Here is a 13,397-nt window from a genome sequence, read left to right as displayed (position 1 = left end):
TTTGCATGTGGTTCGGCCGGCTACGACCTTTTATTGGAACAAGGGCAGCCGCTTCCATCTAGAAGGACTCTGTGCCGGAGACTGCAACACTTAACCTTCCTACCTGGTGTGCTAACAGAAATTCTAACTTTAATGGAAACCAAAGTGGCTGCAATGTCCGAGATTGAAAGGGACTGCGTCCTTTTCCTAGATGAGCTGGAAATTCGGAGAGGTGTGGAGCTGGACCGTAGCAGTGACTGCTTTCTTGGCAAGATCACGCTCCCCGAAAGTGACCAGCCTGCCAACCATGCCCTTGTTTTCATGGTAGGTGGTTTGAATACCAGATGGAAGCAAGTAATAGCCTACCACTACACAGGTGCGTTTGTCAGTGGAGATAAGCTCAAAGACTTTGTCTTTCATTTAATACAGTTGTGCACCCAGATATCACTGCGCGTGGTATGTGTCACTTGCGACATGGGTAGTTCAAATCGTTCCATGTGGAGGTCACTGAACCTGTCGAGTTCTCGCAGTTCTGTAACTGTTTGTTCTGTGCCACATCCATGTGACAGCGAAAATGTTTTGTATTTCATGCCAGACCCTGCGCATGTGCTAAAAAATTTGAGAGGGCATTTGGTGCGAAAAGATGTGATGCATCTTAACGATGCCATCGTCGCAAGGTTCAAGTTGCCCAGCAATGAAGTGTCGATCGCGCATGTGGAGGCTGTTCTAAAACTCGACACAGACCAGTTGCAGGTCGCATCGAACTTGAGCAACATCCACATATCTAACGGTCATTTTACAAAAATGAAGGTAGGGCTAGCGGTTCAGCTGTTTCGTGAAGCCCCAGCAGCGATTAGATATTACATCGAAATCGGGAAGCTGTCACCTGAAGCAGAAACAACTGCGTGGTTTTTTGGAGTAATTTTTAAATGGTTCACAATAATGACTGCTCGCCATGCCTCTGTCGCTCTCAGTTTGAAGAATGAGAGTAAATATGAGGAAGCCATTGCACATCTCAAACTCACAATGGAAGTCATCGAAGGCTTGGGAATAGGAGTAAGAAAAGTGTGGAAGCCAAGCCAGGCAGGGGTGCTCATGTCAACAACAGTAGTCCTGCAGCTGCACATCTTTCTGCTGAAAGAACGCCGGTACAGTTTTGTTTTGACTGGGAGGATGGTCCAAGATTGTTTGGAAAACCTTTTTTCGGTCATCAGAATGATTTCACCTGTGCCGAGCTCATACGACCTAAAAAATGCACTCAAGATTGTAACTGTCAGCCAGTTCCTCAAAGTTCCGAAAACTTCAGGCTACGACATCGATGACAACACTTACCTGGTTGATTTTTTTTCGGCCGAAATCAAAGAAGTTCAGCACGAAGCTGAAGTGCACGAAGGACTTTCAGCATGTGATGAAATTGAAGCAATAGAGTCATTGACAAGAGCTGAAATCGACATCGTCGCTCACCTGGCCGGGTTCTTGGTAAGGCCCCTTGCGCTTTCCGCAAGGTCCTGCGCCCCGTGCACACGAATGCTTCTTTCTGAAGAGGTACGAGAGGAGCATACCCTAGTGCAGTTGAAAGAATATAATGCTGGAGCCCGTAACCTTGTATATGTGAGCGAGCAAGTTCTTGACTTTGTTTCTTCGTGCAAAAGTCCCTTTAAAAACCTATCGGAACAAAAAGACATCTGTCGTTTGAAGAGTCCAATGAAGACCATTAAACGCCTTATCGAACAAACCGTTCCCATTCCGGCGGTTGATTGCGCGGAACACCCAAATCTTATGAACAGACTGTTAGAGCGGTTTGTGACGATGCGCCTGCGCATTTACCGTAAAAACCGGAATGTAGGTCGAACTTTTTTTCAAAAAACCATGGTGAAAAGTCGACCCCCGTCTTATATACCGGTCATTGGCGGAAAAAATATGGAAGTCTTGCAACAATGGGTGGATGAAGTCAGCAGCCTCCATCACCATCGCCATCAGCAGCAGTGCCGCCATTTTGCGTTTCAGTAGATGCAAAGCGGAAGCTAACGGCAATTTACCGTCGCCTTCAAGAAAAACACGATTGAGTACGAGGAAGCTCACGGGAACCTGGCGGCACAGCGCGAATTTGGAGTTTCCGAAAAGAGCATTCAGTACTGGCGGAGGCAGAAGCTGCGTATTACAACTTGTAGCAACCAGAAGAAAACATCATTTCGTGGGCAGACCGTAGTGTGTCGAGAATAGGAAGGAAACGTTGCGCTGCGAGCAAGATCGCTGCCTGTGACTGCCGAATGCATCCGCGTGAAAGCGGCTGAGATCGCGCGTGCCTCTAGACTCACGAGGGCGCAATTCAAAGGCTCGCCATCCTGGTTGCGGCGATTCATGAAGAGGAGGGCTTTGCTCTACGGCGCCGTACTTGCCTGTGCCAGAAACAAACACGCGGGCCGATTGGTGCGCGATATTGTTAAAAAATTTGCCGGGTGTACATACAAGCAGCATTTAAATGAAATTAAATACTGTCACCATTGTGCAACCTCTCGAGTCGTATTTGTTTCAAAGTAAGGATGTCTTTCGGTACTTTTCCCATTGAAAAAGATATTTTTCATTTTTAGATCTGGTTAGTTAGGGGGTCGACCTATATTCCGGTCCAACCTATAGTCCGGTTTTTACGGTACTTGCGTTGGCTAAGCCAGCCAGAAGAATCGGATGATGGGTACGGCAGCAAAACTGTCGCTGGCACAAACCTTGAATAAACTGTTTAAGAGATGTCTCCTCCTAGGCATGCAGCCAGAGGCAGCTTCGAGCGGTTGATGATTATTTTGAAATAAAATGCTGTGTACATCATCGTGTGGCAGGAGTCAAAGTTTGGTCTACTCATCACGGATAATCTTTTTCTGCTGTGTCTATTTTACTGTCTACAATAGACGACTGCGATGCAAAATATTTTTGATATGCGCGGCTGACTAAAACATCAACTAGTTGTTCATCTGCATCAACAGACGCAGTTAAAGCCTTTTGCATGTCATGCAACTTATAAACTCCGTCATGTTCTGGCAGTACAAAAGGCATTGCTCTATAAAACAGTCACTTCAGTTAAAATAACCGCTTTGAGCATCTGAGACGGCCAAAAAGTAAGTGCTGTCCTAGCTGCACAGTGGTCATTTGCTCTAAAAGCTGCGCTTGCAAGCAAACGCTAGCTCTTTTTTCATTTATATCACTAAGCAAAAAGTGCTCAGAACTGTGAGCATATATGCAGAAACCTTATACAGCTCAGCCTGCTAGCGAAAGCGCGTTCTAAAGAAGGATACCGGCCGACGCTCCGTAGCCCCGCATTTCAGCGCTTGCCTCAAGTTGGCGCCCACGAAGGTCGTGTCTCCACCCTGTACGGCGCAGCGCTGGCATCGAGGCACCCTAGCATTCCTGGCTGCCTGGCGCCATCTATGGAAGCTTCTTATAACAAGACATCGTTACACAAAATAGTGCACGATGGCATTCCTGGCTGCCTGGTGCCATCTATAGAAGCTTCTTATAACAAAACGTCGTTACACAAAATAGTGCACGATGGCATTCCTGGCTGCCTGGTGCCATCTATAGAAGCTTATAACAAAACGTCGTTACACAAAATAGTGCACGATGGCATTCCTGGCTGCCTGGCGCCATCTATGGAAGCTTCTAACAAGACGTCGTTACACAATATAGTGCACGATGGCATTACTGGCTGCCTGGTGCCATCTATAGAAGCTTCTTATAACAAAACGTCGTTACACAAAATAGCGCACGATGGCATTCCTGGCTGCCTGGCGCCATCTATGGAAGCTTCTGATAACAAGGCGTCGTCGTAATCAAAGAAAGTTCGAGTTGAAAGTTGGCAGTTGTGGCTTAAATAATGAATAGTACACTGCATTTTAAGAGAGAACTGATAACTTCAAGTAGGGACTACATACTGCTGTGTAGGAAAAGAAGGCATGTTTGTGCTCCGTAGCCTCTGCTCCATTGCCAGAAAAAGTCATTGGGGAGGAGTATGGTATGATCATTTTTGTCCAATTCAATCTGATCCAAGTGAACAGTGTCCAGGAAACAGGCTGCTCATGTAAAGTTGTCAGTAGCTTTGGCAGCTCGTGCCATCTGTTATGCAGCCATAGGACAAAACATCGCTACAGTCAGATCCAACACTCAGAGAGGTGTGGCTGCTCCGAAGTTCTTTTCCACAAAGAGTTGTAGAACATGTTGACACAATCCGGTACAATGTATGAAAAATTACAGTGCACTGTGAGCCCACAATCATCAAAAATAATACCTATCGCAAGTTAGCCCTAAATGCTACTCATCTTATTATGACACTATCACTTGCCATGTACTCCCTGCCTCCTCCTTTCCTTCAATTTGCCCTGATGAGAGGCAGCAGGTCAGAGGCCCATTCCTTCAGCCAACCTTTCTTCTCTCGGGGGCTTTTTTTTCTCAAGACACCAAGAAATGTCAGCACTGGCAATCTGCACCATTAAAGCAAACACCAGGAAATGATGGAACAGTAATCCTGCCGTGACATTTTGTCAGCTCAGAGTTGTTGGATCTTCATGGTTGCAAAACTCTCCGCAGCGCTGTTGCATTGAAAACTGTTGCTCGGACTATTCCAAAACTGTGAGGCCAGCAGACTTTTGTGCCACAGGTGGCATGCACATGAACTGTGTTAATTATCATCATCATCACTGCAGGGCCTTTGCCGTGCAGTGGGCCGACTCCCCATTTCGCCCAAATAACCTTATCGTGTACCAGCTGCGGCCACCACATCCCTGCAAAAAACTTCTTAATCTTGTCCGCCCACGTAACTTTCTGCCGGCCCCTGCTATGCTTCCCCTTCCCTTGGAATCTATCCTGCTACCCTTAAGAACCATCGATTATCTTGGCTTTACATTACATGCCCTGCCCCCGCCCATGAACTGTTCAGTGCTGCTCAATGCTGCTTTACTGCCCTGGACATCATGTATGCTGCCATCTACTCCACTTGGTCAAATTTCAGCCCCAATTTGAAGTACTAACCTCTCACTTCAGGACACCACAGGGGATGGAAAGTGGCCTTCTTCTGCAGTGGGAAAAAAGTTGGAGGCTTTCACACACACAATGTGACCCCAGCTTCAGCATCGCATTTTAAGGGACTCATGTATGTGTAAGGATGCCTGATAGGTCACCCACTAGTCATGGTGATGGCACTTCATGTGGACAACACCCATGAGTAATCATTAGAGCTTAGAAGACTAGCTGGTACTGGCTTCCTGAATTTACGATTACTAGCAAAAAAACATGCAGACAGGACACAAAACAGCAGTGCAACAGCTAGTTGTCCTGTCAACTTATTTTGTGTCTCCTGTTTGTGCCCGTTATTTTGCTACTAATCATGGATTCAGGTAACCATCCATCAGGTCTTGTGGGGGTGTAAGGTCTGCCTGTGGTGGCTAGAAGGGGAGGTGAGCACTTCGCAGCCTGCAGCGAACAGCGGAGCGTGTAGCACTTGTTCATGCCAAAGAGAGGTGGCGCGCGCGTCGTTTTTTAAATCTCTCTTCGAGCAGAAGCGCAGCACGTACGCCTCCACTGCTGCAATCGTGTTGTCCTCGGTAAAATTGTGAAGTGTTCTCATGGCGTAAATAATGATGGATAAACCTGTGAAGCGTCAGACATACTGTTTCGCACCCGGATGCTCGACCGAGTACGTTTCAGCCAGAAAGACAGATGTCAAAAAGTCTGTTTTTGCAGTGCCGAATCACGAGGACCGGCTGAAAGCATGGCAGCGGGCCGTTCCACGTAAAGACAAGCTTCTCGATCGGACTTCAGTTCTGTGTGAATTGCACTTCGAACAACGGTTCATTGTGAGAGATTACACACACATCGTGAATGAGAAGTGAAGATTCCTCGTGGCCGCCCATGCCTTACCGAGGACGCAATACCGACGATCTTCCCGAACCCGCCGTGTTATCTCTAGAAAAAACTTCCTCAGAAGCGGCAGCCCAGAACATCGCGAGGAGAAGTGCTTGGCAAGAAAAGAAAAACCAACGATGAGAATGAACCATCTTTGATGGAGAACGACAGCCCTTTGGATGTGACAGCGGACGGTGCATCTGTTCCCGGCGCGTGTAGCGTGGAAAGGCTGGATCACTTGAAAGGCGAGAAGCTTGCTAGCAAATACTGGTCTAGGCGCTTACTTGCGGACGCCCCGGAGGCTATCGTATTTACTGTTTGTGCGCTAGGCGATGAAAGTTTGTGCTTTAAGAAACTTGTGTTCTGTTCGGCAGATGTTACTTGTTACCACTGTGCTGTGTTTGTACAAGGAGTTACTGGTTACTGAAGAAAGTAGACATATTTGATGCGAAATCTGTAGAGAGCCTGCTCCTGCTCCATTCTGTCAATGAGATAAATGTGTGCTCCGGGTTTGAGCAAAGCACTATTCCTCCGGAGCAACGCCAGAGCTCCACTTAATCAAAGCACAGAGTGCACGGAAATAAATTGCACAGCAAAAACTGCTCAGGAATTTCTTAGGATCAAAGGCCCTGTATCCACTGGAGATATCCAAGGACGCAGCTTTTGAACCGAGCGTCCTACAGGAAGAGAAAAGCGGGAGTGGCCACTGGTTTGCGTACTACGAAGAAACTGATTAAGCAGGGAAGACAGCTGAGACGGGAAAAGGCAAAAGTTGATCAACCAGAAACATTGCTTGCGAAGATGAAGGATGTTAATTCTACCCTCCCCGAGTCAAACCTACAGAAATGTCTGTCTGAGCTGCCCGAGAAGCAGTGGCAGCAAGTACAAACATGCTTTGAAGCATCAAAAAGGAAAGGTACACAGGGAATGAAGTACAGTGGTGAGTAGCTTCTAGGCTGCATTAAAATGAGGATGAAAAGTCCAGCATATCCGAAAGCACAAACTAATGGTTCTGCCCATCAAGAGCTGTTTGAACAAATATGTAACTACAAGAGCAACTTTGGGTTCAATGAAAATGCCCTTGCTGCCATCACAGAAAAATCCAAAACTATGGATGAGTTTCAGAGGCACGGAGGTCTCTTGATTGATGAGATGAAGCTTTCAGAGGGCCTTCAAGTGACAAGCAGTGGATTTATTGAAGGCTTTGTTGATTTGGGCAAATACACTTCTCTGGACCAAAGCACGCAAACATGTGATCACGGTCTTGTAGTGCTGTACCAGCCATTTTCAGGCAACTTTCAGCAGATCCTGGGAGTCTATGGGTCCGATGGAAACGTTAAGGCAGATGTGATTGCGAAGATCATAGTCAATGTGACACTAGCTGCTGAGAAGTCTGGCCTTTATGTGGATTTTGTGACCACAGATTGCGCATCCTGGAATAGAAGTATGTGGCGACAGTTCGGCATCCAAGGAACTTCAAAATTAATTGTCTGCAAAGTAAACCACTTTGCAGATCAAAGCAGATGCCTGCGCTTCTTATCACATTTTCCGCATCTCGTGAAGTGTGCCTGAAGGAAGGGTCAGGATAAACATCATGAAAGAGGCGTGGAAGTGTGACAATAGGGATATTGTGCGACTCAAAGCAATGCCTCGTGTAACAAGAGCTGTCATCGAACCGAATGGGTTTGAAAAAAAGCAAAGTAAACTATGCTTTCACTTTTTTCAGTGACGAGATAATCAGAGGCTTGTATGCATATAGAGAAGAGATAGACAATATGTGGCACAAGCTCCAGCAAAGTAACTACATGCTTTATCAGAAGAATGGCTAAGCTGCTTGCAGCCATGACTTCTCGCTGTAGCTGTGATGCTATGCGCCCAAGCTCACAAGTCTTGGGTGAAGTGAAAGACTTTATTGCATATTTAGATGCCTGGGAGGAAGAAGTTGGAAAGCTAGGTTTCCTCAGCCAGGGTACCACAGAAGGGATTCGCGATCTGGTAAGCACCGTGTCCATTCTCGAATATCTAACAGGGAAATTTGGCTATAGGTACTTGTTAACTTCATGACTAAGCCAGGATCCTCTAAAGAATGTGTTCGAAATCTTGAGGCAAATGTCAGGAAGCAATGATCATCCGACGCCGACACAGTTTCTACTTTCAGCAAGCTGTCTCACGTTCTGCAGTTTGGTAAAGGCACCTGCAAATAGAAATGTGTCGCCATCAATGATGAAGAGCCTCATACATGGGACATGCAAGGACCAAGGAGAGGTCCAGAAGAAGCTTGCCGAGCTCATGGACATTGGCTGTCTCAACGAAATGCATGAAGTACGTCATCTGGAATTTCATTGGATCACAGCGCAATGGTTTCAGCCAAAAGTGACTCCCGAGTAATTTATTACATCACAGGATATGTTGCAAAATGGATGATAAAAAAAACTAAATGTGATGAATGTGCAAAAGCGCTCATTCATCCACGTGATTCTGAAATGCCTGCAGATGCCTGTTTAGTCAAAGAAATAGACACGGGAAGACTGCTTTACCCATCTTATGAACTGCAGACCTTCATAGCAAAGATGAAAGACTCGTTCACATACTGCTTCAGTTTCAGCAAACTGCAAGCAAATAGCATAATGGACCTGATTTCTGCACTGGCAAGAAATCGACTGAATCATGTTGGCTGCAAACAACACTCGACAGATGTAACCAACAGCCTCATCAAGTTTTATGTGATGACAAGGCTGCATTTCATAGTAAAAGCTGAAAACAAGGCACGGGAGGGTAAGCGGCAACGAATGCGCTATTTGAAGCTTGGTCACGTTACATGAATATGCCTGGACTTATGCTTTCCTCTGATTGTGATTTAGAACTGCTTGTTGTACGGGATTTGTGATGTACAAAAGTAAACATGCAATCTTTCGACTCTCTGCACTGTGTGTTTGTGTATACCTGGTGATACTTCCATTGATCTAAGCATGCATGCTAATCACATTCTCGACAAACTAGCAGAATGGTCAGACATGAATTCCCTTTCAGTAAACATGACAAAATCTAAAGCTGTAGCTTTCCGTCCAAAGAATAAAACTTGCAGTACAGAAAAACCCTTGTTTTACAAATCAATTAATTGAAACAGTAAAATCAGTTAAATCGTTGGGTGTTTATCTTCAAAAAAACATGCAAGGGATGACCATGTTAATTACGTCCTGCTGAAGGCATCTAAGGTTGTAGGCTTTCTATTGCGCCACAAACATTTTACCGGAAAAAGTCAAACTTGCCTTATATAATTCTTTATTCTGCTCCCACCTAAATTACAGTACATTAGTTTGGGCAAAAACAACATATTCTAATTTACAAAGGATATTGGTGCTTCAAAAAAAAAATCGTTCGTATAGTCTGACTTACCCAGCAGACACACAACCCAGAATCTCATAACTACCCTCGGTATCATTACAATACTAAATCCTTATGCTTATAGACTGTTGCGCCTATATAAAGTTGAGCAAAAACGACCTATCGACACCAATTTATCTCTGGCCCGTTTGCATCAGTCTGATTCGCCCTATCCGCACCGCCATAAACAACAGCAAGTTTTACCATTTACATGAACCAACTATGGCCGTCAAATGGTTAATTATCAGTTACCGCTCGCACTAAACAATCTAATTGAAGCTAACGTTAGCTTTCCTGATATTACTCTCTCCTCTCTGCGAAATATTCTAGTTCATCTCAGTTACCACTATTACCTCAACCGTTTTGTATGATAGACCTTCTACTTTTATTTTTTGTTTGATGCTTAGCCGCCTATTCTATTTCGTTCCTTATAATTCCTTGTATTTCTGTTTGAATGCGCACACTATGGTGTTTATTTTCTTGACTGTATACTATTGTACATTGCAGCTGACTGTTATGCTAAAAAAATTGTTTCTCATCCCTGTCACTGCCGCCTGAACAGGAGGTGAGAACTCTGTCAAGCGGAATGCCACTTTTTTTCTCCCCTCCTCCATCAAATTGTATTTGATCTGAGGGAAGTAAACTTATTATTATTATTATATTACATCGCTGCCAAAGGCATTGCAGAAACCTCTCCAGTGTTCCTTTTCGTGTGCCCATTGGCAATGCTCAGCAGGTGCTGCAGTGACCAAGCACCGGCACTAGGGCATAGTCAGGTGACCTCGTGTGTCATCTTTTAGCCCTGTCCAGAGAGAATTGTGTATATTGTCTAAATTCGGAAATAAGATCAGACTCAATTGTACCTTAATTTTAACGAGCGATTATTCTATTTATAGTGTACTGGTAACAGGATTAGACATCTTATGTCAGGCATTTGCTAGTTCCAAAACACTGCAGCAGCTTCGATGCCGTCATTGCACCATTTGCGATACACCCAGATCTATGCCATTACTAGTGCCGATTCTAGAAGCATCGTTTTGTATTTGCCAGTTGTAGCATGTATATTATTTTATTGTTTTTGACAGTATACCATTATGCAAAATGGCTAACAGTAACAAAAAACGCTTTGTTATAGATGACTGTAGAACGTAAACTCCGCCAGGACGAAACACAGCACTGGTGTGTTTGTCGCACTTGCAGGCATTGAGTGTTGGAACCCGGCCTTTGATGTCACCCCAACCGAGCTCATCACCGGAGGCATCATCACTGAGAAAGGAGTCTTCCCAGCGTCACGGGTGCTGGACAGCCTCAGCGGCTGAGTCGTTCAGCAGCACTGCACGATTGCAGCCGTGTGACCGGTAGAGAGAAATTCTGAAGGAGTCCCAACGCATATCCTCGACGAATTATCAACTTGCTGGTGGAGTAAAGACAATGCAAGGTGCTCTTGGTGTGTCTCGAGATGCCTTGCGTCACCACAGGCGTCATGTTCCCGGTGGTCTAGAGTAAGCACATTGTAAGGAGGCAGAACTGTATATTTCAAATAAAAAAAAACATTTGTTGCACAAAATGCTCAAGCATTTTTTTTGGAACCACATGTGCAACAAGCGACAGCTATATCTCACAGTTTTCATGTGCACACAAAAAGTGTGAGGTATAGTTTGTCACTTTTCACAGAACTGCCATGTGAAAATAACATACCTAGATGTATAATAGAAAAGAATCTGGGAGGATGACGTGTGCCACCTGAGGCAACGTCATGGTGCAAAAGCAAGCATTGTCCAAGAAATGGAACTGCGTAGCTTGCTGAAGCATTGGGGGAGGCCTTGGCTTCGACCGCTTGGTGAAATGGTAGACTGTGATGAGGTCACAGCAGATACCAGCATGGGTTTTCGAAAAAGGACCTAAGTGTCAGATAGACAATTTATGGTTTGCATGACACTAGAGATAGGTCAATGGCCACGCTACATTCTGTGCTTATATCTCCGTGTACAGCACCCCATAGCTAGCTAGACGCACTGCTGGGTTCCTCTTATAACAAGCTGTTTGGAAGCTCTGCAAACTGTTTGGAACTGCCGCGACGTGCCTGGGCGGCATGGCCGCAGGGCGCCCGCTGTGGCCGACCGATCTAAAAAGTGACAACAGCGCCGCCGCTGCCTGCATGATCTGTTGCTACACTCTGCAGCGAGCGATGCTCCCACCTTCCCTGCTAGCCACCAGTCTGGCTATAATGGCTGATGCAATAAGAGAAACACACTTTCCTCATGGACTACTGGTGCCACCTGTGGGAGTGGAAACAAGTCAAACAGATCAAACAGGACCTCTGAGAGTGCCAACACATCGCACACTGCACAAGTGATCTCGGAGGTGATGCATGGGAGAAGTAACTCGGTTCACTTCCAAAAGACAGGGAAAGTGTTCTGTCACTTTACATCCGCTGTAGGTGCAACACTTGGCAGTTCAGCTTGGCAGTTCAGTGGGTGGCACTGCAGCAAGTTATGTATCACGAACACAAAGCAGCCATCAGCTGCCAACAGTCACACTACTGATGCTTTTCCATGAAGAAAGTCAAGCGCTGGCACAGCAAGCAGCATTATATGCCAGAAGCTTCCACTAGCAGCGGCCTGTAGGTGCTGTGCAGCAGAGTGCATGTGGCTGCTGCTGATTATTTTCCAGCTAGGCTTACGATGGTCATGAGCTCCCCCTGGATGGTCGAGTGTGCAGCAGGGGCAGGCAAAGGTTGTAAAAGGAGCTCTCCATGAGGGAATCCAGGGGGCGCCACGCAACCCACCCGTTCTCCTGCAGTCGCTGCTTGGCTCCTTCCAGCAGACCCTGCTTCGCGTCATTCCTGTGCCAGTGTGGATCCTGTATGGGAGAGACGGAACTACACTGTTGACTTCCACCAGCTCTTGCCACGATGATTCACAGTGCATTATTTGTCTTGGGCCGCTATTCCAAATGCGAGAAAAAACAAACTGACAGTTCCCAACTGTTACCTACAGTTGCAATGTTGAAAGCTGGGAAGAATGGCACAGCCATATTTCATTGCGCTCAAAACACAAAACACAGAGAAGATGTTAAAGGGTAAAAAGAACCACGACAGGAACAGGACCTGGGAAGAGAAATGAACAGCATGAGTGGTAGCTAGCAACTCTTTCGACACTATAACGTACCAGACCCAGTGGGCCAGAATTTCGCCGTGCAGCACAGAGAAAAAGGCAGGATGACCGCATATTATGGACTAGCAATTGACAGAACATTACAGCAAGGGCGCTCATCATGAGGAGGACAGCATAGAGCGAGCACAACTGCAAGCTGCTTGGTTACCTCATTGTGGAACAGCATGCTCCCACACACCTTCATGTCGGTGAGACACGGTCAATCTTGAGACGGGAGCTATGTTTGCCACGTGAGCGAACGACGTTGCCGCAAACTAGAGCTTATGGCCCCTGCAATCGGCTTACGATGGGCTTACCTAGCAACCAAGATGTGGCCGATGCTCTGAAGATGGGGGAGGGGGCAAGGCCGACAACTGTCATGAGGCAGGGGAACGGCCCGTGTCGCGAGGACAGGAGTGGGATTCCCAAGCAAACAATTCCCTGCCTCTTTATTCAGTAGGTGTATATATACATACATGGCCCAGGGGGAGCCACAGGCAGGTGGTATTGTGAATAAATTGTGGAGACCTCTAATGCTAATGCGTTAAAAACATTTTCAGCACAAATCTGCTTGGCTAGATAATACTCAATAGAGGTGGAAGTGAGTCTAGCTGACCGCTCCCAGAAAGTCCTAGCATGGGGTCCCACCACCTGTGTTCATCCGTGGGCTGTGCCACTCGACCAACCGACCGATGTGCATGAAGGCTGCTGCTGCAGTCCACAACAGTCACTCCTAAAGAAGCGACTGAACCTGTCTGAGAACACTGGGGCTCCCTCAATATAAAAGACCAGCAACGGTTTCCTTCACTCCCATTGAGTTCTCGCTAGCCAGGCAGATTTCTGCGGACAATGTTTACCGTGAAGCCTTTGCGCCACGGCTGTGCCCAAAAGACGGCACTTTGAACAAAGCAACCACGTCAACACTGTGCACAGCTTCTGGACCTAGTGCAACCACCTCCTAGCTCTCATCAATGTGCTGACGCAACAGCC

General features: G+C 46.3%; 1 protein-coding gene across 3 annotated transcripts in view; it reads right to left on the bottom strand.

Annotated features, from left to right (window-relative positions):
• The window catches only part of LOC144104535 (ufm1-specific protease 1-like), a 35,955-nt gene that overhangs the window by 4,547 nt on the left and 18,011 nt on the right, over nt 1-13,397 (bottom strand). The window contains exons 6-7 of one of the 3 annotated variants that reach the window (XR_013308563.1): nt 11,467-12,114; nt 3,387-5,399 (exon numbers count right to left, since the gene is read on the bottom strand). Coding sequence is in view for 1 of the 3 variants with exons in the window: in XM_077637615.1 (XP_077493741.1) it covers nt 11,941-12,114 (174 nt within the window). In the remaining 2 variants the exon portion in view is untranslated. Of the gene's footprint in view, nt 1-3,386; nt 5,400-9,653; nt 12,115-13,397 lie in introns of those variants that run through there. The other 2 variants (XR_013308564.1, XM_077637615.1) reach the window with 2 other exon arrangements.

Source organism: Amblyomma americanum, chromosome 9, assembly GCF_052857255.1.
Source record: "Amblyomma americanum isolate KBUSLIRL-KWMA chromosome 9, ASM5285725v1, whole genome shotgun sequence".
In the NCBI taxonomy this organism is placed as follows: Eukaryota; Metazoa; Arthropoda; class Arachnida; order Ixodida; family Ixodidae; genus Amblyomma; species Amblyomma americanum.
Note: the sequence above shows the minus strand (reverse complement) of the source record. Positions and strands in the feature narration are given on the sequence as shown.